The sequence below is a fragment of the Mesoplodon mirus genome (assembly GCF_964341445.2).
Source record: "Mesoplodon mirus genome assembly, chromosome: 1".
Taxonomy (NCBI): domain Eukaryota; kingdom Metazoa; phylum Chordata; class Mammalia; order Artiodactyla; family Ziphiidae; genus Mesoplodon; species Mesoplodon mirus.
Window position 1 is genome coordinate 13,785,670 of NC_138976.1, and position 25,524 is coordinate 13,811,193.

Here is a 25,524-nt window from a genome sequence, read left to right on the forward strand (position 1 = left end):
GTGCCTTCAGAACCGCTGTTTACACCTCTTCGCTGATTGCTCCAACCCAATAAGCTTGGACGAGCCTGACACTGTGCTAGGATCTTTGCAGGAATCTAAGAGGGCTAAGACTTGGGTTTTGCTGCTGCTCGCCCCACCCCACGCGGGATTGCAGGCAGGCAGGGGACAGGATGGGGGTTCAAGTCCCAGGTCCGTGTTCGTTTAGTCTGCGAATACTTTGAGTCCCACACACGTGCCAGGAACTCGCGCGGGGAGAAGGAGAACAGAAGGTCAGTCTTCAGTGGAAAAACAGAGTCTGCGACGCCGTGGATACCGCCCCGGGCCTACTTTCCCCATCGGGGAGCGCTCGCCCCGCCCCCGAGGCCGCCTCGGAAAGGCGGCTCCGGCTGCAGGAACCGACCCCGGGCTTGCCCTCCCCGGTTTCCGCCGCCTGGGCCGAGTCCTCGCGCCACCGGAAGCTCCCGCCGGACCGCTGGGAGGCGGCGGCGGCGGCGGCGGCGCCAAGGTTGGTTGCACTGCACCCCGCCCCCACCCGCCCCGGGACTGCGGAGGCTCCGGGCCGCCGCCCCAGCCCTCCCCGCCCGGGACAGCCCGGCTCCAGCTCTCTGGGGCGGGGGTTGCCCAAGTGCGGGCCACCCCCCCCGCGCTCCTCCGGGACCTGGAATCCCGGCTGCAGAGCCCTGCCCGGGACTCGCTGCCCCCGCCCTTCCTGCGGGCGCCCGGGGCAGCCCTGCGGTGGCTTATCCTTGAATAGTCGCGGGCGCCGCTCTGCTCCCATCGCTGCGCACGCATCCGGAGATGTGGCGGTGGCGAGACGGCCGTCACCAGCCCGCGGGGGGCGCACGAACGGGGCTGGGGGACACGGACAGGTCATCCGGCATCACTGAGCCGGGCGGGGGGGATTGTGCTCCAGCTGCGGGACGCGGTAGGATCGCAAAGCTGGGAGCCCAACCTCATCCTGGGGCGGCCCACCGGGACTCCCAGGGAAAGTGGGGTCTGGTCCCGCTGCGCCCCGAAGGACAAGTAGAAGGCTGGGGAGACGCGGGTGTGCAGCGCAGAGACTCCGCGTCTTCGGGCCCCGCGGGTGGGGCCGCGGAGATGGGGCTGGTGGCGGTTCAGAGTGGAAGAGAAGGGGGTCAAGGAGACACAGGGAGGAGCAGCCACAGAAGTGGGGGCGGGGGGGAGCACGGAAGGGGTGCAGGAAGCCACAGCAAGGAAGGGAACTGGAAAGGAGGCGCCAAGAGGCGTGTCAGGTGCTGGCCACAGGGCTGGTTGGATAGGAACTGGGACAAGCCCCGGGCATTTGGCAACCTCGACCTTGAGAACCTTGGGGAGATGGTTCCATGGAGATTGGAGTGATGATGCGGAGTGCCCGTGTAGACAGTATTTTCTAGAAGTTATGTTAAAGTGAGAAGGTGTAGATGCTGGAGAGGAAGGTGGAATGAGGGTAAAGGGCGTTTTAAAGCACCATGTGTGGTTAGAACACAGGCTCAGGGCTCCCGAGTCCCCGCTCACTATCGGGGAGTCCTTGGGCATGTCACTGAACCTCTTGGGGCCTCAGTTCACTTTTCCGTAAAATGGGGATGAAGATGACAATACCTGCCTCATAGGGTTCACGTGAAGATTAGATGAGATGGTGCCTGTAAAAGCACTTAACACAGCACTAAAAGTACCTGTTACTTTTCACTTGGAATTACCAGAGCAGCTTGCGCATACTTTGCTGCTGATAGGAAGGAGCTGGGAGGCATTGAAGACAGAGGGGAGAGAAAAGGGAGCAGAGAGAAAGGGACCCAAGAGCTTGGATGGAGAGAGAAGTCTTGGGTTCCTGTGCCAAACCAAGGGAAGGAGGGAGCAGGTGGGGATGCAGGGAAGTTTGCAGGTTTGGGGTATGTGGTTAAGTGAGTGGCTTTCTGATAGTCTTTCTCTGAAGTAGGCCTCAAGGTCGTTTGCTGAGAGGGCCAGGTCAGGGCTGGCCCAGGTGAGGGTGGAGGTCCTGATTTCCACTGCAGCAGTAGGGTAGGGTGCCATGCCCTCTTTGCCAGCAACCCCTGGCAGACTCAGCATCGCTCCCGGGAAGGTGGACAGTTGAATTTACTAGGGTCAGAGGACAACGTCTGACCTGCCTTGCCCACTTGTGAGGCTCATCTAAAGTTGATGGATGTGAAAACACTATATAAGCATAACTTACCATTTTAATCTTTCTTCGTGACCTTGAGGAGCTGGAAGGGCTGTGGCCATCATCAATATCAAAGCTTTTCGAGCACTTCAGTTGGGCCATGCACCATGCCATGCTTTCACCCATGATCTCATTTAGTTATTACAAGTCAGGTGAAGTAGGTATTAATATTAACCCCATTTTGCAGATGTAGAAACTGAGGTGCAGAGAAGTTACTGACCTTGTCCCAGGACCCACAGCTAGTAAGTGATGAACTCAGGATCCCAACTCAGATCTGTTAGACCTCAAAGCCTGTGATTTGAAACTACTATGAAAGTTTGCAAAACCTTTAGTAGCAACCCAGCAGAATAGAAAGATGTGGAGTGATCATCTTTTCCATTTGGTAGGTGAGAAAACAAAGGCTAGAAGCTCTGACTCCACCCTGGGCTCTGTAGGCTCCACCAAGCTGCCTTGTTTTTGCCTCTCTTGAATGGGAGGAAGAACACAGAGCTTAGAGTCCTACAGACCTGGTGGTCATCGTGCTGTACCACCAGGTGCTGGGTGACTTTGGACCAGGCATCTTGCTCCTCTGTGCCTCCACATGCCTGCGGAATTCCTAACAGGTTGCTCTAAGGAATAGGAAGGAAAATGTTGCCTGGGGCATGGTAGATGTGCCAGGAGCCACGCTTCCCACACAACCATGGATCTGCGTCCCACTTGGCTGCTGAGACCAACTCCTCGTGACTTTGTATTTATTTAGACCTTTGTTCTCCTCAGGGCCAGGAAGTTGTGGCGCCTGATCCGAGTCTGTGGCCACCTATGACTTCCTGAGTGGGGCCGTGGAGGTAGGGCCCTGAGCAGTCCATGGTCCTGAGGCCTTGGACTTAAGAGGGGAGGGCCAGGTGTCACACATACTGATGAAGAACGCCACGGGCAGGGCTGGGCCATCAGAAGCCTTCCTGCTGGCCTTGGCCATGGGGTCCCAGAAGTTTAGACCCCAGAGAAGTCTTGGAGAGAATCCTGTTGCAATTCCTCTTTTATTTTTTTTACAGATGGGGTAACCGAGACCCGCTGTGCAAAAGTGACTTTTACCTAAGATACTCTGGACAGGGCAGAGCTAATATGCATGGAACTTGCATTTTTGGACCTGACTCCAGAACCCTGGGGGTTTCCACTGGGGCAGTGAACACCCACACCGAGTATCCTAGGCTGCTCGGAGGTTCCAGGGAACACTGACAAGTCACCGACTGGGGCTCTCTCTGCCCCTTTCCCCTGGGGAGGAAGTGGAGGAAGCCAGTGGCAGCCTGAGGTCCTCCGACAGGGGAAACTCTAACTGTGGTTCCTAAAAGTCCATGACATGGTTCTTTTTTCTCTCTGACTCGCCCTCCCCTCCCTCTTGCTCAAAAGAATGACTGGACACTCCTAGAGCCTGCAGTCACCATCCAGGGGATTTTTTTCACCACAAAGGGTAATTCCTGTCTCATCCCTGCTGTGACTCAGCTGTGACGTTGAACCACACAAGCCAGCGAGAAGATAAAATCATCAGACTCCTGCTCATCAGAGAGGGTGGCCCGGCCAGCACTCACCTCTTCTCCCAACACAGACTCCACGGAGCTGGTCCCCTCCCCAGAGGAGCTTGAACAGGGCCCCCCCACCAGCCAGCCTGGGACCCCAAGATGGCCTCTGGCTCGGCCAGCAGCCCCCGCCCGGCCCCCGATGAGAACGAGTTCCCCTTTGGGTGCCCCCCCACCGTCTGCCAGGACCCACCAGAGCCCAGGCCCCTCTGCTGCGCCGTCTGTCTCTCTGAGAACGTGAGGTGAGGGGTCGGAGGAGAGAGGCGGGTGGGACGGAGGTGCCAGGGAGGGACCCATCACGGGAGGCAAGGGTGAGAGGAACCGTGGTTTTGGGCAGGTGACTTCACCTCTCTGGCCTCAGCTTCCACACCTGTTCCTCGCGGTCCCGGACACTGCCCCGTCTGACTGTTGGTGGAAGGAGAAGTAGCCACAGAAAAACGTCAGCTCCCTTAGCAGAAGGCCATCCGGGGTCAGGGGGAGAGCCTCTGGGTCCAGCTGGGCTACTTACTGTGTGGCCTGTGCAAATTGCTTGATGTCTTGAAGACTCAGCCTCCTTGTCTGTAAAATGCCTGTAAAGTGATTTTCTACCTCCCAGGATTGTTACAAGGCCCAGTCAATAACATTCCAAAAAATTCTTGTAATAATGAATATGAACTCCCTGGTAAATGACAAACTGCTGTACAAATATATCTTCTTCCACAATATCACCCATCACCTCAGACTGTTTGCTGGGAATGCTTTTAAAGGGGACAAAAATATCTACTATATTCATGTATTATATATTTATGTATATATATATAAAATATGTATATATTTGCATATAAATATCTATATATAATGCACACACTTTGCATGTTTATAAAATATGCATATATAATTTACATTGTATATTATATATTAAAATATGTGTATGTTTATATTTAAAATATAAATAACTCAGGTGTGACATCAATATGATCATCAGTATCCCACCTTAAGCAACTATTATGTACCAACTGTGTGCCAAGCCCTCTTTCCTTGTGTCTTCAGAAGAGCCTTGGGAAGGTGGATACTATTATTACCCTATTTTACAAATGAGGACAATGAGGCCTAGTGGACAGATGAGGTCAGTTTGCCCCAGGTCAGTTTCCTGGCAGATGTGTTCTTAAACTGCTGTGCACCCCCAGCGTGACCTTTGTTTGGGACTTTACAGTTTAAGAAGGTGGGAAACTTCTTAGGCAAGCTTGAGGAGTTCCAATGCTTTCACAAAGGAGGAGGCTGAGAGAAGGAGGGGAGAGGTGGTGGTGAAAAGGGCACGTGTGGGGGAGGAGAAAAGCTTGACTGGTTTTACCATCCTGGCTTCATCTCAGGCTTTTGCAATGGGTCTCTTGGCTTCCTTCGCTGTTCTTCCAAATCCTGGCAGAGGCGGGAGAGGGATCCAGGCCTGAGGCCTGAAGAGCTCTGCCCAGCTCTGCCCCTGCCTCACTCGACCTTGGTTGATCCATACGTCTTCTGAGGCCTCATCCTCCTTCCTGTAAAATGGACCTGACCAGTGGCTCTCACTGAGGATCAGATGGCTTGGGAGCTTTGCTAAAGCACATAGGCCCATGTGTCACCCCATTCAGAGTCTGGCACCCACTCCTGGTTAAGAACCTCAGGCTAGGTGTTCTCGGTGGTCCCTTCTTATTCTGAGAGGCCATGATCATCTGTAATTACTAAAAATAAGAGACCAAAATAAAATAGAGGAAGCTGAGAAGAACTAATATAGCTGCACATCCACAGTCCTTTGTCTGAACCCCTGGGGTCAGATGTAGTTTGGAATGCAGAAGTTTTTCAGATTTTAGAAAAGCAAGTCAGTGCATTACTATGTAATTCTTCCAGCGGGGATTGGGGATGCACCTTATAATTAAGCAATGAATATTTCTGCAAACATAAATATTCACACTAAGTGGGATAAGTAGGGGCTTTAATAGCCTCTAGTCAGTTCAGATCAGGTTTGGCTGCCAGAGAAGCTCACTGCAAACTACAGGAAAACATTGGTTTGGGAATGCTGGGTCTGGGATTGTGGAGCTGTGTGCTCATTGGTGTCAGCTGCCACACTGGGCAAGGCCTACACTTTTGGAGCTCTGGGGACGGAGGTTGGTGCCATGGAGTCGTGAATGCCTCACTTAGTGGCATTTGTTCATGTGTCCCCAGGAATGGTGAAGATCGGATCTGTCCCAAATGCAAAGGGGATGACACACCATCCGAAAGGCCTGGAAGCCTTCTGTCTCAGGAGCAGGTAAGTTGGCACTGCCAGGAAAGACTGTCTGTCAGTTGTCTCTGTTGGCAGGGGAAGAGGCCAAGTAGGTATCTGCCCACCTAGTCCCTGCCAGATGGCTCCTTCTTTGTCTGAGTCTAGACTGAATTCATTTTTGTCAGCAGTGAGGAGACTGACACTCGCGGTGGGGAAGCAACTTGCCCCAAGCCACCTGGCCGACCTGTGACAGACTCAGGGTGAGAACAGCATCTAGACAGGGGTCAACACACCACAGCCTGCGGGCCCAACTCAGCCTGCCACCTGTTTGTACAGCTTACGAGCAAAGGATGGTTTTTACACTTCAAAGGTTTCTAAAAATTGAAAAGAGGATGAGATTTTGTGACACATGAAAATTATAAGGCATTCAAATTTCCAGGTCCCTAAATAAAGTTATATTGGTTCACAGCCACAACTCACTCATGTATATATGCCTTGTGTGTGGCTGCTTTTCTATTTATAATATTTATTTATTTATTTATTTATATTTATTTGGTTGTGCCGGGTCTTAGTTGCAGCAGGCAGGCTCCTGAGTTGTGGCATGCGAACTCTTAGTTGCGGCATGCATGTGGGATCTAGTTCCCTGACCAGGGATCGAACCTGGGCCTGCTGCATTGGGAGCATGGAGTTTTATCCACTGTGCTACCAGGGAAGTCCCTGTAGCTGCTTCTGTCCTAAAACAGCAGAGGTGAATAGTTGCAACAGAGGCCTCACAGCCCAAAATATTCACTGTCTGGCTCTTGACAGGAAAAGTTGGCCAACTCTTGACCTAGACAGTTCTTTCTGGCCCTGTTTGCCCTCAGACAGGGACAGGCCATCCTCATCTCACTTCTCTGGCTCTGCCAAACCATGCTTCCAGGAATAAGATGCAACTCTGGTAGTGTGAGGGGCCAAAGAGATACCCTCAGGCATCAGTTTAGAACCCCAGCTCTTCTGAGCTGGGGAAGAACCCTCTCAGGTCATCTGTCCAGCCCAGAGGTTCCCACATGTTTACCAGCCCTGGTCCATTCCCACCAGTTCATGACAAAAATGATAAAAAAAAATATAAGGAAATTGTCATAGGTTTTTCTTATAAAACTAAATTCTTTCCATTTATAGAGTCAACCTTTACTCTGAGATGATGCCCTTCCTATTCATGTCTTTGTATAAAGGAAATGATCGTGATTGGTGATAGAATTCGGGGTAAAGCCTTTATTTAGTAAAATTTTAAAATGGCAATCTTTATGTTAATCTCCTAATTTAAAAAGCAAACAAACTGGTATTGGTCTGTGAATCCAAAGCTTTAAGAATCCCTGCTGTATATCTAACCCCCTCTTACACATGGGCCCCGACACCCACAGGGGCGTCTCATTGCAAAGCTCCCTCGTGACCAGGGTCTCGCCAACTTGGCCACCAGCACTGTCCACACTGTGAGGCACCGGCTCCTTTCAACCAAAGCTCCACCCTTGCCTGAACCATGGCCCAGGGGTCAGGAGCCTGGTGTCTGAGGATGGCTCTATAATTCAGTGCATGGCTGAGATGACTCCCCTGTTTCCACCTGTAAAATGAAGATGCCAGGTTGACTGTGCAGGGTCTTTCCAGCACCTGCAATGTCCCACTGCCAGTCAGTGGCTGACAGGGCGGCTCTCCCTCCCACTGTGGAACCAGAGGCAGGCAGGTCTCCACACCTTCTTACCCCTTCTCCGCTCTGGCCCCTCTCCTGCGGAGAGTTGGAGGAATTTCCTGTGCCACCAGAGCTGTATTTTTTTTTTTTTACAACTTTATTGGAGTATAATTGCTTCACAATGGTGTATTAGTTTCTGCTTTATAACAAAGTGAATCAGTTATACATATACATCTGTTCCCATATCCCTTCCCTCTTGCGTCTCCCTCCCTCCCACCCTCCCTATCCCACCCCTCCAGTCGGTCACAAACCACCGAGCTGATCTCCCTGTGCTATGCAGCTGCTTCCCACTAGCTATCTACCTTATGTTTGGTAGTGTATATATGTCCATGCCTCTCTCTCGCTTTGTCACAGCTTACCCTTCCCCCTCCCCATATCCTCAAGTCCATTCTCAAGTAGGTCTGTGTCTTTATTCCTGTTTTACCCGTAGGTTCTTCATGACATTTTTTTTTTCTTAAATTCCATATATATGTGTTAGCATACGGTATTTGTCTTTTTGAGGGCTTTCCTGTCTTCTTGTCAGCAACCCTCTCCCCCCGCAGGTCCTCAAGGGAATAATAGTAAGGATCCAGTGCATTTCCCCAGAACTTTCTACTCTACAATGTGGTTACGAGCTAATAGGATTAACACCCATGGAATAAATTTCCAAGCCTCCCTATCTGAGCATCTTTGTACTCCACCCTCGAAAGAGAGGACATGGGCTAGATGCTTTCTAAGGCACCTGCCTGTCTGAAGGCATCAGGACTATTGTTTTGACTTGTTTTATTCTTGCCTCTTAACAAAATGAATACAGATTCATTGTACAAATCTTAGATAACATAAAGATGAGATATTTTAATATCTCTCAACCCAGTAGTCTTAATTTTTTCATCTTTGTTAATGTGAAATCAGATGAAGGTAGAAGCGTTCTGATTAAAGGGGAGCCTGGAGCCCTGTCCTTTTGGTTACCCCACTTCCTTCTCCTGTCCCAGCCCCTCAGAGACACTGGGGATTCCTAGGGCCCTGCAGAGCACAGTTTGAAACTTGCTGCCTTAAACCAAATGCAGTGACTCTTATGATGGAATTACAGGCACTGGAACAGGCTACAGAGTGGGAGGAGGGTACACCCCCAGTGGAAAGCTGGGGGGTGGCGTGAGCCAGTGGTCTGACACCTGCGCAAAGCCACAAGTGGAAAGACCAGGGACTCCTTCAGCTTCTGACCCAATGGGAACTTTGGGGGGACTTTTGACCAAAGGAAAGCAGCTGATTATAAATCAACACTTTGCATACATGGTGATTCTGCAGTTTGTGCATCTGGGGAAACCTGGGAAGTGAAGGTGCGGTGGACAGGCCAGGCCGGAGACCAGCTGAGCTAAGCCCCAAGGTGCCCATTCTTGCAACACTTTCCATGCCATCTGCTTATCAGTTTGTCCCCCTCCTCTGACTTCATTGGATTAATATCTCTCTAAGAAGTGTTCAAAGCCCTAGACCGATTAGCTCATGTAAGAAGCAGATATTAAAGGATAACTGTTGACCTGGTTAGAGACTTGGTTCTTGCCTAGAATGACCTTCCTACAGAAGTGACAGTGAAGTAGGGGACGACCCGGTGGCTGGGAAATAGCAATCAATTCTGTCTGCCTGAGACCCTGTGAATGGGATTGTTTCTCTCACTCTCTTCCCTCTGAGGTCACTCAGGAAGGTCAAAAGCAAGCTGGCATCTGCTGCCAGTGGCTTACAAGAGCGCCTTAAATTATTCTAGAATCAGAAAATGATAGGAGGTCAAGCTGTCTAGTCCAATTTCCGTTCTGTACTGGATTCCTGCCAAGTGGCTTTGTGTCCTTCCAGTGACGGGGAGCTCATTACTGCACGAAAGCACCACTTCCACCATGGGGAACTAACTGTTGTACCATTTTCCTCTTTGTTTGTACTGAGCTGAAATCTGTCTCCCTTGGGGCCACAAAAAGTAAGTCAGTCCGCCTCCTGTCCCCTGAGGCGGTCCTGAGTCTGTGGAAGGACGCTGACCACGTCCCTCTTGAGTCTGTCCTCAGCCTCTGTGCATATCTGTGTCCTTTGAAATGTAATGCCTGGAAATGAACCCCCTTACACTTCTGAGCTTGACAATTGCATCTGTAACCTTATCGATCCCGTGACATCCTGTGTCATGGGCAGTGGTGATACCCCTATTTCACCAGTGGGTAATATATCGAGGTGCAGTGAAGAGGTGTGCCTGCACCAGTCATACAGCAAAGGGAGGGCAGAGCCAGGCTCCCACTCCTGCCCCTTAGGCTGCTGACATCTCCTCTCTGCTGCCTCCAGATGGTGGATCACCCCCAAATGTTTTACACAGGTTTAAATACACAGTCAGCCTTAAGTGCTGGAATCCACCAAATGCTGTGGAAACAGGAATGGGCAAGACTACTTTCAACTAGGGGAATCAGGCAGGACTTCCTGGAGGAGGTGGCAGTCGAGCCAAGCAGAGGTTGCCAGAAAGGAAATTGACTCAGGTACAGAGGCGGGCAGGAACTGGCGAGTGGACCGAGTCCACCCTGTCACTGTAGAGTGCCTCTCCCTCAGCACTAGCTGAGACCCAAGCAAAAACAGCCCCTCCAGGCATCCAAGACCTTGGCCAGCCTCAGTGCCCAGCAGCGTGGGAAGTGCCTGGCACATTGCAGACCCTCCGCTCTGTGCAGTAGCTTCACGGAGGCAGCTCTCATGCTCCCGGCACCCTCTTGACACTCACATTCTTGGAGGCCCCCAGGTCCCCAAGTGGGGGCCCTTTGATGGAGCTCTCTGCTGACCCCGTCACAAAGGGCCTGGGTAAGCAGGGAAGCTGGGAACACCACACACCCCCAGACTTCTCAGACGTGGACAGAAGGACAAGTGTTCCCTCAGGGCTGGGATTTTGTTTTCTCTGTTTCCTCCTCAGAGGAAATTCCACTGCGAATTTTATTTTTAGCAGTTTGCAAGCAATGAGACCGCTCACACAGGGGCCTCCTGTGGCACCAGACAGGCACAGGCTTGGCTCAGGACAGATGCCCCGTTCTTCCTCTGCGACCCCAGCCCCTTCCCTCTCCAGTCCCCTCGGTCCCTGGGCTTCAGATGAGGCTACCCTTTAGTCAAGGTGAGGACTCCTGGTGAGGAGGAAGGACCCTGGATGTAGATTCCTGGCCCCTGGCCTCTGCCACAGCCTCACCCCAAGCTTGCATCCTGCAAGTCACCGGCCATCTCTGAGCTTCAGCTTCCTCACCTACACGAGAGAGGCAGAACCTCAAAGCCCCGACCTCCTCCTCGTGGCCCTGGGAGATCTGATGGGGCCGTGCTCACGCAGGTGTGGAGAGAGCAGCAAGCCCGGAAGGGCTCGTACCTGGGGGACAGGAGACCCGGATTCAGTCGGCTTGTCACATGTGCAAGCTTGGTGTGCCATGGAGCAAGCTGCTCGCCCAGGTTTCCCACCCTGTATTAAGGTGAAACTAATCCCCCCCTGCCTGCCTCAGAGAATTATTGTAAGGATCCTATGAGGTAACCTGCAAAAATGCTTTGGTCCTGTATAAATACAAATGCATTTAGGGATGTTCCTTACCCCTACCTACCCCCAAGGAAATCCAGTGGGAAAATAGGGTTTTACAGAATTAGTTATTACGAGTTTGAGATGGGAGGATTAAATGAGATACGTGTATGTGACAGCCATTAGCAAAAGGAAAAAGATGTCCCAAGGGCAGTGCTTAACCCATAGGAATAATTTTGCTAATAATAGTACTACTACTACTAATCATGGGTAACGTTTATTGAGTGCCACGTCAGGCAGAATGTTGCTCCCCAAAGATGTCCACACATTAATCCCCGGAACCTGTGAATATGTCACCTCACATGGCTCTATTAGTCTGCTCGGGCTGCCGTAACTAAGTACCACAGACTGGGTGGTGTGAACAACAGAAATCTGTTTTCTCACAGTTCTGGAGGCAAGAAGTTCTAGACAGAGTTGGTTTCTTCTGAGGCCTCTCTCCTTGGCTTGTGGATGCCCTCTTCTCCCAGCATCTCCCCATCATCTTCCCTCTGGATGTCTGTGTCCTAATTTTCTCTTCTTATAAGGACACCAGTCATATTGGAATAGGGCTCACCCTAACCTCATTTTTTTTTTTAATAAATTTTTATTTATTTATTTATTTATTTATTTATGGCTATGTTGGGTCTTCGTTTCTGTGTGAGGGCTTTCTCTAGTTGCGGCAAGTGGGGGCCACTCTTCATCGTGGTGCGCGGGCCTCTCACTATCGCGGCCTCTCTTGTTGTGGAGCACAGGCTCCAGACGCGCAGGCTCAGTAATTATGGCTCACAGGCCTAGTTGCTCCGCGGCATGTGGGATCTTCCCAGACCAGGGCTCAAACCCGTGTCCCCTGCATTGGCAGGCAGATTCTCAACCACTGCACCACCAGGGAAGCCCCCCTAATGACCTCATTTTAACTTAATTACCTCTTTTAAATACTCTGTCTCCAAATACAGTCATGTTCATGGGGGCTAGGACTTCCCCATATGAATTTGGGGTGGGGAGACACTACTCAGCCCATAACAATGGCAAAAGGGACTTTGCAGATGTGATTAAATTAAGGATCTTGTGATGGGGAGATGACACTGGCTTATTTGGTGAGCCTATTGTTATCACAAGGGTCCCCAAAAGAGGGAGACAAGAGAATCAGAATCAGAGCGAGATTGGAAGATGCTCTGCTGCTAGCTTTTAATATGGAGGGAGGGACCCTGAGCCAAGGAATGCGGGCGGCCTCCAGAAGCTGGAAAAACAAGAAAACAGGTGCTCACCTTGGACCTCCAGAAGGGGCACGATCCTGCTCGCTTTTCGGACTTCTGATCTCCAGGTCTGTAAGATAATACTGGGCTGGCCAAAAAGTTCGTTCGGGCCTTTCCATGACATGAAAAACCAGAACGAACTTTTTGGCCAACCCCAAAAATGTGGGTTGGTTTTTTGTTGTTGTTTGTTTATTTATTTGGTTGCGCCAGGTCTTAGTTGCAGCTCACGGGTTCCTTAGTTGTGGCTCACTGGCTCCTTAGTTGCAGTACGTGGGTGGGCTCCTTAGTTGCGGCATGCATGTGGGATCTAGTTCCCTGGCCAGGGATCAAACCCAGCCCCCCTGCATGGGGAGCGCAGAGTCTTAACCACTGTGCCACCAGGGAAGTCTCAATGGGGGTTGTTTTAAGCCAATAAGCTTGTGGTATTTTGTTATAGCACGATAGGTCAGTCATGTCAGAATTTACATGTATTGTGGCATTTAATCCTCACCATAACTCTATAAGGGGGAGTTCTGTTATTATCCTCATTTTGCAGACTGGGAAACTGAGACATAGAGAAGTTAATAACTCTCCCAGGGCCACGCAGCTAGTGTGTGAAGTGACAGAGATGCACTTTGCACCCCGACAGGCTGGCTCCAGAGCCCACCCCCTTAACCCTGGAAAGCACCCCAAGGAATGAGAGACTGTGTGACTGATGGTGGGACTCTGGGCAGCCTGGCTGGCCACCAGCGGCCTCTCAAGTTACCCCCTGCCCCTCCTCTGCCAGACGTGAGAGGCTGGTCCCAGCCCACTCCCATTGTACATGGTAATAAGGATGCCCGCTCCACCCATGTAGCACTTGCCAGTCTGCATGGGCTTTCATTGCACAGACACAGCACCACAGGGCTCAGCTGCCAAAGGAACACGTGCCCCTCCACCTGTGGGCGATTCTGGACTCCCGCCGTTAGTTTTATCCCTTTCACTTTTTACCTCCCTCTGACTCTCACTTCAAGCATATACCGTTAGAAACTGCAGAGGATTTGAATCATGGGCTCGTAGGGAGTTTCAGGGCCTGAGAGATGGCCCCTCGTGCATTCGCCAGGTTCCTCACTGGCCTCAGGCCCTCCATCCTTCCCTCATGTCGGGAAGCTACCTGCTGGGAGAGGCTGCATCACAGGGCACTTTCCAAAGCCATTGCAGTCTCCCTGACAAGGCGACCCACCCCTCCCCAGTAAGACATCTGTTTTCTGTTCTTTATTGGGAGTAACTTGTGCTTGAAGCCCGGGCAATGGGGCAAAGTGGGGCGTGGCCTTTTGCTGGGCTGTGCTCTGTGTCCCAATCCAACTGTACTCATTAAGCCCACAGCTCTCACTTATTTTACTTTTAGAGAATAATAACTAGTGTGGCTTTGTATTTGCTCAACCCAAAAGACCTCTGTCCTCCCGTCCTTTCATCCAAATCTCCCTTCACATCACCCCATGAGGTTATTCTTAAAAACAACAACAAAGCTCTTGGAAAATCAAGATATTATTTACATGTAACAAAATTCACTCATTTTAAGTGTACAGATTGATGAATGCTGGGAAATGTATACAGTCGTGTGACCTGCAGTCAGGAGGGTGAATGATTCTGCACCAGAAAAAGCTTCCTTGTGCCCTTGTTTAGTCAGTCTCCCCCAGCTGCAGCCCAGGAAGCCACTGGTCTATTTTCTGTCACTATAGCTTTGCCTTTTCTAGAATCTTGTAAGAATAGAATCCTAGTATGTAGTCTTTGGTGTTTGACTCTTTTCATTTAGCATGTTTTGAGGTCCCTCCATGTTATTGCACATATTAGTCATTTAGTCCATCTGACTGCTGAGTAGTGTCCTGGAGTATGGATATACCACACTTTGTTCATCCATCCACCAGTTGATGGATACTTGGATTGCTGCCAGCGTGGGCCTATTATGAGTAAAGCTGCTGTGAACATTTACATACACCCGGACATATTTTCACTTTCTCTTGGGTAAATTCCTAGGAGTGGAATGTGTGGGTTGTCCGATAACTTGATAGGCACGTTCTGTAAGTAAGTTACTTTGTAAGTATGATTTAACTTTATGAGATACTTCCATAGATTTTCCCAAAGCGGTTGTACCATTTTGCATTCCCACTAGCAACCTATGAGTGTTTCAGTTCCTCCACATCCTCACCAAAGCTCGATATTATCGTTCTTTGTAAATTTTAGCCATTTAGTGAGTGGACAGTGGCATTTCGTTACAATTTGCATTTCTCTGATGACCGGTGATGTTGAACATCTTTACATAGGCTTGTCATTTGTATATCTCATTTTGTGAAGTATCTGTTCAGTATTTTACCCATTTTGTATTAGGTTGTTTGTCTTATTGAATTGTAAGAGTTCTTTATATATTCTGGATATAAGCCCTTTCCAGGTCTACGTCTAGGAAAAAATGTTCTCCCAGTCTCTCCTGGGCTTACACTTTTTTTTTTTTTTTTTTTTTTTGCGGTACGTGGGCCTCTCACTGCTGTGGCCTCTCCTGTTGCAGAGCACAGGCTCCGGACGCGCAGGCCCAGCGGCCATGGCTCACGGGCCCAGCCGCTCCGCGGCACACGGTATCCTCCCGGACCGGGGCACAAACCCGCGTCCCCTGCATCGGCAGGCGGACTCCCAACCACTGTGCCACCAGGGAAGCCCGGGGCTTACTCTTGATAAGAGATAGAGATATGGGGTAGGAAGATCCCTGGAGCTGTGCTGCTTCCTAGCTGTTCCTCCTTGAGTAAATCCCTGCCGCTCTGTGAGCTTCAGTTTCTTCATCAATCAAATGGGAACAAAAAACCGACCCTGCTACCCCCAAGTGTTGTTAGGGGCCCTAGGAAGAATTATGACTATGAAAGCATTTTGTAAACTCCTCAGACTTATACATAGGTTAACAGTATTGTCAAGTTGCTTGTTAGGGGCCCTCACGGAGCCCCCAGACCAGTGGGGGCAACCAAAAAGTAAATGATGATTACAGGGCTGAGTGGAACATGTATCCTCAGGAGAGGTGGCAGCGCTTCCCAGGATCACAGCAGGGGCCCTGCTCTTGTTCTGAAGGAGGGTTACAGGACGGCTGAAGCAGAAGGAACAGCATGTGCAAAGTTTTGTGGCCCAGCCCAGCTCATGTCTGGTGGATGCTGGTGCTTTGCGGAGAGCCCCAGTGCCACTGGGACCCCCATAACATCCAGTGACATGGTTCTTATTTCCAGGATCACCCTGAGGTGGCTGAGGCTGGAGTTGGGTGTCCCTTTGCAGGTGTTGGCTGCTCCTTCAAGGTAAGCATCTGAGTGTGAGAGAGGAGATCTGTACACTACAGTCTCAGACCTTCCCACTCAGCCCCTCCGGGATGTTCCCACAACATCAAGCTACGCCTCTGGCTGTACCTTACATGACTTTCCCAAGCAACAAAATCACTAGTAAATCATCTTCGTACTCAGGGGCGTTCTTCTTAATGTCTCACCTGGGCATTGTAGCATCACAAAAATGACCACCGCCCGCACCCCCAAAAACCCCTTTGCTTCTCTCCATGGTCCTGAATCATCAGTGTGCTCAAGGCCATGGCAGAATTGTTGCTCTGGAGGCTGGGATGGACACAGCTCACCATGGGTATGTCTGATGCCAGGATCCTTCTCCAAATCCCTCTTGCTGTACACTTCCCTTGGCCAGGTGAATGGATATGACTTCCCTTGGCAGCCTTTGGTGGCAGGAGTCTCCACTGCTCCCTGGTCCTCCCTCCCCCTCTGTTTTCACTGATCAGCCCCACTCTCTTGGCAGGGGGGCCCAAAGTTCATGCAGGAGCATGAGGTCACCTCCCAGGCCACCCACCTGAACCTGCTGTTAGGGTTCATGAAACAGTGGAAGGCCCAGCTGGGCTCTGGCCTGGGGTCCGGACCCATGGCCCTGGAGCAGAATCTGTCAGACCTGCAGCTGCAGGGGGCTGTGGAGGCAGCTGGGGACCTAGAGGTGGACTGCTACCGGGCCCCCTGCTCCGAGAGCCAGGAGGAGCTGGCCCTGCAGCACTTCGTGAAGGAGAAGCTCCTGACTGAGCTGGAGGGGAAGCTGTGCGTGTTTGAGAACATTGTCGCCGTCCTCAACAAGGAGGTGGAGGCCTCCCACCTGGCCCTGGCCGCCTCCATCCACCAGAGCCGGCTGGACCGCGAGCACATCCTGAACTTGGAACGGAGGGTGAGCATGGGAGGCACGTTTACCCTCAAGGCAGCTCAGGCACACACACCCCCGCCGCCCCATCTTGTCTCCAGAGCAGAGGACCAGCCTTCCTCCTAAGTATTCTCCCTGCACAGACCAGTCACTCCTCCTCCAAAAATATCTCTTCTGAATCCCAAAACCTTCTAGGAAGAGGACCGAGTCAGAAGTTATAGTCAAGGTCAAACTCCCCCGTCCAGTGCTTCCTTTCCTTTGCTTGAACTTCTGCAATAGACTATTCCCACCCCAAGCATCTCATTCCACAGCTGGATGTTTTGCACCGCTAGAAAGTTCTCCCTCATACTTAACTAAAATCAGCCTCCTGTGTCTTCCCTGCCCCTCGGGGCCCCCAAAACATCTGACTTCTAGCCCCCATGGAAGCCCTTCAGAGATGATCAGTCAGTAATAATATCCTGATTGTTTCCTTCTTTAGGCTAAACACCCCCAGTGCCTTCACCACTTCATCAGAGCACATTGTTTCATGCTGTCCTCATATGTTCTGGCTCAGCCTCTAAAGGATTCCACACACTCAGAGTGGTGGTCCCAAACCACCAGATAATGCACTTCTCTGACAGTTCTTGGGTGCGCCAGACTGTCCCCTCCTTTGTTCCAGAGCTTATACTTTTCTTAGTATAACCAGTCACAATGTTAATGTTGCTTTTTTGGGGGGGGCAGCAACATTACTTCACCGTCTCATGTTGAGTTAGGCCTGGATTTTACTTCCAGGTCCACCATTAACTTGCTGTATAGATCTGAGCAAGTCACAGGACTGCAACTTTCCCATCCATAAAATTAGGGATTCAATTTTCTTTAAGGACACTCACTTCCATTCCTGACTTCCCTACCTGAGTACACCCAAGAATAAATTTGTATTCTTTCAAATGTCAGTTGAGGAACCTACCAGAAGAGCCAGGCACTGGGTTTGAGTGGCGAAGTAAAGGATTTATTTATGTAACTCTTGCCCCAGTTGGAAGGTGATGGCCTCCCCGAGGGCAGTGACTGTGTCTTCAGTTCATTAACGAATTTCCTGGCTCTACTCTTACGTGCCAGGCACTGTGCAAGGCATGGACACAGATAAAATGAGCATGGACCCAGCTGTTGATAGGGGAGACCATCTATCCTGTTGGAAAGGCAGAAAAATCTATCTCAGATGGTTGTAAAGCCTCTATAAGATCGAAAATGAAAGAGAGAAACCAGCTGAGCTAGGGCAGTGGTTAAGTGTTTCGCAGAGGAAGAAGTCTGTGAGCCAGGCTCCTGATGGACGAACAGGAGTTGGCCAGTGGACAAGGAAGGGAAAGGAATCCCAGGCAGGAGGGACAGCATATACAAAGGCAGATGCACATGGCTGAGGGAGGCAAGGAAAGCAAATTCAGGGGCAGCTCTGTCTCTACATCCCGCTGTCCCCATCCCACCGCCAAGCTGGGTTCTGGTGCTCCTGGCTGAATGGGCTTCCCCGCCCCAGGTGGTGGAGCTGCAGCAGACCTTGGCCCAGAAAGACCAGGCCCTGAGCAAGCTGGAGCAGGGCTTCCGCCTCATGGAAGAGGCCTCCTACGACGGCACCTTCCTATGGAAGGTCACCAGTGTCACCAGGCGGTGCCATGAGTCAGCCTGCGGCAGGACCGTCAGCCTCTTCTCCCCAGGTAAGGCCTCCCCGGGGGCACAGACACCAGCTGGGGGAGGCGGGTGGGGGTGGGTGGGTGGGTGTTCCACTCTGACAGGCGGGCTGTGTCCAGTTAGGCCAGTGTCCATTCAGGCCCCTGGCCCTACCAGGCCCGCAGAGGTAGGAGGCCCCTCCCCGCTCAGCCACGTGGATCAGGGGCTGTTTGCACCAGGCATACCTGGACATCCGTCACGGTCTGCAACTAGGAATAAAATGATCTACGTTGTGTGGGTATCTGTTGTGAAAGAGAGTATGCTGTGAACCAAAGTTTGTGTAGATGCGAGGGAAGCCCAGGGTGACTTTCGCAGGTAAATACCATGGGGCCCTGCCCTCAGAGACCCCAGTGGTCTGAAATAAGACAAGTGGAGAACTCCTGTGTACCACTGTGGGGAGCTCGTGATTGAGTATTGTGTAAACTGGGGCAGTTCTTAGTCATTTCTGGGGCCCCTGGGCCTGGCACAATGTCTTGCATAAAGTAGGCAGTTACTGGGTTGTTGTTTCTCTTAATTAACTGATAGCTGTCTATGTAACAATGTGTATATTTGTGCTCCGATCTGTGTGCTTTTCCCCTGGCCTCACTCGTGTGCCTCTAAGTAAACGGGTGGGTCGTTAAGGAGGATTTCTGCCGATGGCAGTTTTAACCACCACTCACACCTGCTCCAGCCTCATGCCTTTCCTGGCCATCTGCTCCTCTGACACACCCAAGGTCAACAGTGCTGGGATTCAGAGGGGCATGGGAGCTTGCCCCACACCACAGAGCAGGCTGGGTCCCAAAGCCAGCCCCCTTTCCTCAGGAACAGGGACAGCCCCTTCAGGGGGTGGCCTCGCCTCCTACACGTAAGCTTTTTTGTCCTGGCTTCTTTCCAGAGAGGGAAAAAGCAAGCAGTGTCTCTGGCTTCCTGTTCTACCAAAACACAAGGGGCACAGATGAGTCAGACTGTCAGCCTGTCCCCTCCACTCCTTCCCGCACGCCCTCCACACCCTGTCCCCATTCAGCCCCTCCCAGAAGGGCCCTCATGGTGACGGCTACTGGAACCCACACTCGGATGGCTCTTTCAGCTGCCCAGGGAGAGAGCCCACAGGCCCCTGGGCCTAGTCACCAGGGGATAATTCATCCCGGGGGCCTTTGCCAGCGGTGGCCGGCAGCACTGTGAGCCGCCGCACTCTCTCCCAGCCTCCAGGAGACCCCAACCCCTTGGCCTAGGGCAGCAGAAAGAAGTCCATGTTGGGAGGTAGGAGGCCTGGCCCCTAATTCTGTCTCTGCCCCCAGTACACTGTGACACTGTGGCCAGCCACTTCCCCTTGCTGGGCTTGGGTTCCCGACTACAGAATGCAGGTTGGTTAAATCAGAAGTGTGATCCCAGGGCCAGCAGCATCTCTATCCCCTGTTAGAAATGCCAATTCTCAGTCCTCACCCCAGCACTACTGAGTCAGAAGCTCCAGGGGCAATCTGTGATTCTGATGGCCTTTGACAGCCACCAGGCCAGATGATCTCCAAGATTTGATGCTCTATAACGGAGAAGAACGCTGAGCTCCATCCCCAGATTTCATTTTTTTGTTTTTATTTTTTGGCTGCATTGGGTCTTCGTTGTGGTGCGCGAGATTTTCATTGCAGTGGCTTCTCTTGTTGCGGAACATGGGCTCTAGGCACGCAGGCTTCAGTAGTTGTGGTGCGCGGGCTCAGTAGTTGTGGGTCGTGGGCTTTAGAGCACAGGCTCAGTAGTTGTGGCGCACAGGCTTAGTTGCTCTGCAGCATGTGGGGTTTTCCCGGACCAGGGGTCAAAACTGTGTCCCCTGCATTGGCAGGCAGATTCTTAACCACCGTGCCACCAGGGAAGTCCCAGTTTTGTAGTTTTGAGCCATGACTTGGGCATGCCTAACTGCCAGTCCCAGTTTCCTCATCTGCAAAGTCCAGCACTCTCCAGCTGCCTTGGCGCTGACTCTGTCTTCCTCATTTCAGCTTTCTACACTGCCAAGTATGGATACAAGTTGTGCCTGCGGCTCTACCTGAATGGGGACGGGACGGGGAAGAGGACCCACATGTCCCTCTTCATCGTGATCATGAGAGGGGAGTATGATGCTCTGCTGCCGTGGCCTTTCCGGAACAAGGTATGGGCCTGGGGGACAGTGGGGGTGGGGTGGAGGAAACTTCGGTCCTGGTCCTGATTTAGCCATGAACTTGCCTGTGTGACCTCGGCAGTTCCTTTGCCCTCCGTGCTGTCAGTTTCCCCTCATAAAACAAGAGCCTGAGTTCACATCTAGTAGCCAAGGCTCTTTGCTGCATTCTGAGTCTAGGAGCTAAAGTGTTTGGACCAGCGACCCTGGAAGACATGTAGAGATGAAGTTCACTTGGTGGCTGAATAAGGCAAACTTCTTGGAGGAGGTCCTGTGGGGATAGCCTGAACTGACAGCATTGTCAGAAAAAGGGAAGGAGGAGGCAGATGCCACTGCACACCTTTTAGAATGGCCAAAATCCCAAACGCTGACAACACCCAGTGTTGGCAAGGATGTGGTGCAACAGGAACTCTCACTCACTGCTGGTGGGACTATAAAATGGTAAAGCCACTTTGGAAGATAGTTTGGCGGTTTCTTACAAAATTAAACATACTTGTATCATGTGACCCAGAAAATCACACTCCTTGGTATTTACCCAAATGCGTTGAAAACTTACGTCCACACAAAACCCCTGCAGGCAGATATTTACAGCAACTTTATTCATAATCGCCAAAACTTGGAAGCAGTCAAGATGTCCCTCAGTAGGTGAATGGATAAATAAGCTCTGGTAAATCTAGACAATGGAATATTATTCAGTGCTGTAAAGAAATAAGCTACCAAGCCATGAAAAGATATGGAGGAAGCTTAAATGCATATTACTGAGTGAAAGAAGCCCATCTGAAAAAGCTAGATACTGTATGATTCCAATTATATGACATTCTGGAAAAGGCAAAACTGTGGAGATAGTAAAAAGATCAGTGGTTGCCAGGATTTCATGGAGGGGAGGAGAGATGAATAGGTGGAACGCAGAGGGTTTTTAGGGCAGTGTAAATACTCTGAATGATATTATAATGATAAGATTCACGTCCTTTACATTTGTCCAAACCCATAGAATGCACAATGCTAAGAATGAACCTTAAACTAGGGACTTTGGGTGAATATGATGCATCAACATAGGTTCATCAACTGTAGCAAATGTACCGCTTTGGTGTGGACGTTGACAGCGTAGGAGGTTATGTGGGGATATGTACTTGGAAATCTCTGTGTTGTCCATTCAATTTTGCTGTGCACCTAAAATTGCTCTGAAAAATAAAGTTTGTTAAAAATGCTTAAAAGGGCCACCGGAGGTGGGACTGTGGCAGGGATTCCCTGCAGGCGAATGGCGGCAGCAAGGGAGTGGGGGAGGGAAGGGGAGGGTGTGGACTCCACACCTCAGCTGGGGTGGAGGAAGATAGGGCAAGCGGGTGGGGTGGAAGCGGTAGTGCCACAGTGGTCTGGCTATGAGTCAGAAGGTCAGTGGTTCCCATATGTGCTGGGGGGATTTTCAAAATACTAATGACTGGGTCTCACTACCATAGATGGTGAGGCCTGAGCATCGGGAATTTTCAAACCTTCCCAGGGAATTCTAAAGTGCAGCCAAGTTTGAGAACGGCTGCTGTGGGCGATGGGCATTTCAGTGACGTGTGCCAGGGAGGAGGCTGTGTGTCACTTTGAGATCGTTGGCTTCTCGGAGGCACATAGGGCCCCTGTACAGACCAGAAGCTGGGTTCGTGTTTCAGGGTGTTGATTGCCATCCGCTGAGTGGAAGGCTTGTCTGCTCTTGCCTGGCAGGGTCCAGCTGTGTTTGAAGGATCAGGCAGACATCTCAGTGCAGGAAGGGACATCTTGGGTTATGGAGTCCAGCCTCCTTGTCCTGGCTTAGTCCTCCCTTTAGCCCCCAACAGCCACTGGCAGTGGCATCTGAATTCCCCCTTCCTGTTAGAACACCTGAGCTCTAATCATGGGACACCGCTGAAGCCTGCTCACGTACCAGGTGCTTCCGTTTCCGGGCTCTTCCTGTACGCCATGTGTGGTCCTTACGTGTTTCTTTGACTCCTGATCCGTGTGAGCTCAGGGTTAGAGGGGCTGCACGGGTGACAGGCACAGACCCTGCCCCTGACCTCCCACCGGCCCCCGCCCCGCAGGTCACTTTCATGCTGCTCGACCAGAACAACCGTGAGCACGCCATCGACGCCTTCCGGCCCGACCTGAACTCAGCATCCTTCCAGCGGCCCCAGAGCGAAACCAATGTGGCCAGCGGCTGCCCGCTCTTCTTCCCCCTCAACAAGCTGCAGTCGCCCAAGCATGCCTACGTGAAGGACGACACCATGTTCCTCAAGTGCATCGTGGAGACAAACGCTTAGGGCAGGAGGGGCCAAGCAAGCCGCACCCGGGTCCCAAGGGAGCACCCGCTCAGACGGGGGTTCAGCAAGGTGACTGAGGTCCTGCCCTTGGCGCCCAAGATCCCAAGGCACCGTGATGGGCCGCGGCTGGCATGATGTGAGCCGAGCTGACAGATTGACCGTGGCTAGCTATCACCTTAGTGTGGCAGGACCTTGGACTGGGCCCACAAAGGCAGAGGGTCCCAAAGGAGGTGGTGCAGGACTGATCCCCCTGCACTGACCATGCAGCACTGGAGCTCTGAGAGCCACCCGGCCCTGAATGTTGAGATGGACTCCGGCCAAGATGGGGAGGGTGTGGGGACCAGGCTGGGGCGTGGATGGGGAGCTGGAGGTGTGGGACCTCAGCGAAGAAGCTCCAGGGATGGGAAGGCCTCTGCAGGCCGCCATGGAGAGTGAGCTTGCTCTCGTCCTGCTTGGGATCAGAACCAGGACCAGGGGGTGGAAGTGACAGGGTGCCAGTGCGAATTCAATCTGTCCCAGCCTGGACCGAGTTCCCCAGCACTGGAGGTGAACAAGCAAAACCAGGGGAGGGCATCAAATGGGGGGAGGGGTGGTTTTGAAGACCTTCATGGTTCCTTCCAGCCCAGAGTCTCTGACTCTAGGCCTCCTGGGCCAGATGAGGCCTAGTGCTGCGGGGGGTCTGGAAACATTCAGGAGCCCGATGCCCTCCAGTTTCCTGATTCACCTTCAGTACTGCCAGGTGGGCTGAGCTGACCCGCACGGCACCTGCCACCCAGGGCCCGGCAGTCTGCTTGCCCTCCACGCAGAGGCCCTGCATCCTGCGCCTCCCCCAGCTGAGTGCCCCTCCACCTCCTCCAGGTGAAACCAGGTCCCTAGCTCCCAGAGGCAGCTGGAAGGAGCGTGGAGAAGGAGAGGGGCACAGACTCTCCACACTGCCTGCCTGGGGGCCCCACTCTTGGCCATTTCCAGAATCCCGTGTCGCCCGATGAACGAAGGCAACCACATCTCTAGTTGATGGATCAGGACTGCTGAGCCACCCGCAGATGTTGTCCTTTTATATGTATAAAACCAAAGAAAGAATTTTAAAAAAAATCTCTTTTGCACTTTTCATAAAGGGTCTGGTTGTGGGAGTTGGTGGTGACTTGTGAGCTCTGGGTGGTGCTGCCAGTTTTGCAGGTGGCATCCAAGGCTGGTGTGCTGGCAGGAACATGCCTCTCTGCCTCAGTCTTCTGTCTGTAATGGGGGAACTGCCCCAGCCTGCCTCCCTCGCTGAGTTCTGTGACCTCAAAGGAGATGCTACACAGGAGAGGCTAGAGAGAGAAAGGCCCGGGCACCACTGCCCACCTGACCTGGCCTGGCTGCGGCCCATGCTTGTCTTCTCACCTTGGAGGTCCCTACACAACCAGTTCCTGTAGGGACCCTCGCCCGTCTTTCCAGAGCCCTGAGGCTGCACGTTGCCGCTCAGAGATGCATGGCAGGTCCCCCACTCCTCTCCCCACCAGGCTTCCCTGCAGCTTACTCTTCCTCTATTTGCCGAGGCTGTGATGGGCTTCACGCCTCACACCCTCAGGGTTCTCATCTGTGAAGTGGGTCAGCAGCCTTGCCTGTCCTCTCTAGCCCAGCGTTTGTGAGGATGCTGCTCACATAAGAGGTGACGGAGCAGCACGGCCCAGTGGGATCAGTATATCAGAAAACCCAGACCCACCCCTAGTCCAGACCTGGTATCCCATCATGCCTCAGCCTCTTCATTTACAAACACGGGGAAGCATCCTGCCTGGCCCTGCCCAGCTCACAAAGTTTTCACGAGGCCCAAATATGATACCCGAGCCCTAGTGCTTTGTAGTGTAATGGCATCTTGCCACACGTGATAGGCTACAAACGTGTCAGGGCTTCTTTTTCTCGTCCCCGCTGCTGACAACCTGTCATGAGGCTGACTTGCTTCCTTGATGTGTGTAGAAAGAAAGGTCTGGCCCAGCTAGTGATGGGGACATCTGTCTCAAAGCTGGTGTCCTGGCCAAAAAACAAAAAACAAAAAATCATCCCTACTCACTAAGCTAACAAGCGATTTGTGGGACAAGCACTACTAGGGACAAATATCTCTCTGTGCCTTTCATCGCTTATATCTGATGGGAAAGGACACATACTCTCTTCAGACACTGTGAGCTGCAGCCAGTCTTTCGGTAAAGCTTTATTGAGACCTACTGTGCTGGGCCCTAGGGCGTGGGGAACGGTAAGATGTGCAGCCTACACTCAAGAAACTCTTAGTGCAGTGGGTGAAACAGGTATATAAGTAGCTCATTGAAACTGATAGATAAGAGAGGCTCAGAGACAGCACAGGAACTCAGATCCGTTGGTTGAAGCGCGGAGGGCTTCCTGGAAGAGGTGGCCTGTAAACTCACCCTTAAAATATTTTTGAGGTGTGGAGGATAGGGGTGTGAGGGACAGTAAAGACCCAGAGATGGGATGCAGTCTTGCCCTCAGGTAAGGTCTGGGAGGCGGAACCACAGAGAGGAAGGCAGGAAGGCAGGATGGGCTGGAGCACAGAAGGTATCTAAGGTGATCCCAATTGCCTGAAAGTAGCAGCACTGGGTGGGAGGTTCCCAAATCAACCTGCGTGTGACCTTTCAGGCTGTTAACAGCAGGATGAGACGATGATTTGAAACTGTTACTAATTTACCTTCCACCAAAGCCCTATGTTAAGTGCACCAAACACCTGATGTCTCACCTCTTATAGACAATTCAAGAGGAGGGGAGGCAAGACGCAGGCAAAGCTGCTGTTTCATTGGATCCTCACAAAACCCTTGTGAGG

General features: G+C 51.9%; 1 protein-coding gene across 7 annotated transcripts; it reads left to right on the forward strand.

Annotated features, from left to right (window-relative positions):
* Positions 1 to 23,813, forward strand: TRAF1 (TNF receptor associated factor 1). 7 transcript variants are annotated; one of them, XM_082622465.1, is made up of 8 exons: positions 1 to 505; positions 3,208 to 3,971; positions 5,905 to 5,989; positions 15,665 to 15,730; positions 16,230 to 16,640; positions 18,121 to 18,298; positions 20,279 to 20,427; positions 20,614 to 21,611. In XM_082622465.1, exons 2-8 carry the CDS (start codon positions 3,832 to 3,834, stop codon positions 20,680 to 20,682), a joined length of 1,098 nt encoding a protein of 365 aa, XP_082478591.1. In that variant the 5' UTR covers positions 1 to 505; positions 3,208 to 3,831; the 3' UTR covers positions 20,683 to 21,611. The 7 variants fall into 7 exon arrangements, with proteins under 7 accessions (XP_082478591.1, XP_082478585.1, XP_082478589.1 ...); XM_082622459.1 differs by lacking the exon at positions 20,614 to 21,611 and adding an exon at positions 22,497 to 23,813 and having other exon boundaries at positions 7 to 505; XM_082622463.1 differs by lacking the exon at positions 20,614 to 21,611 and adding an exon at positions 22,497 to 23,813 and having other exon boundaries at positions 7 to 505; positions 3,563 to 3,971.
* The last annotated feature ends 1,711 nt before the right edge of the window (positions 23,814 to 25,524 follow it).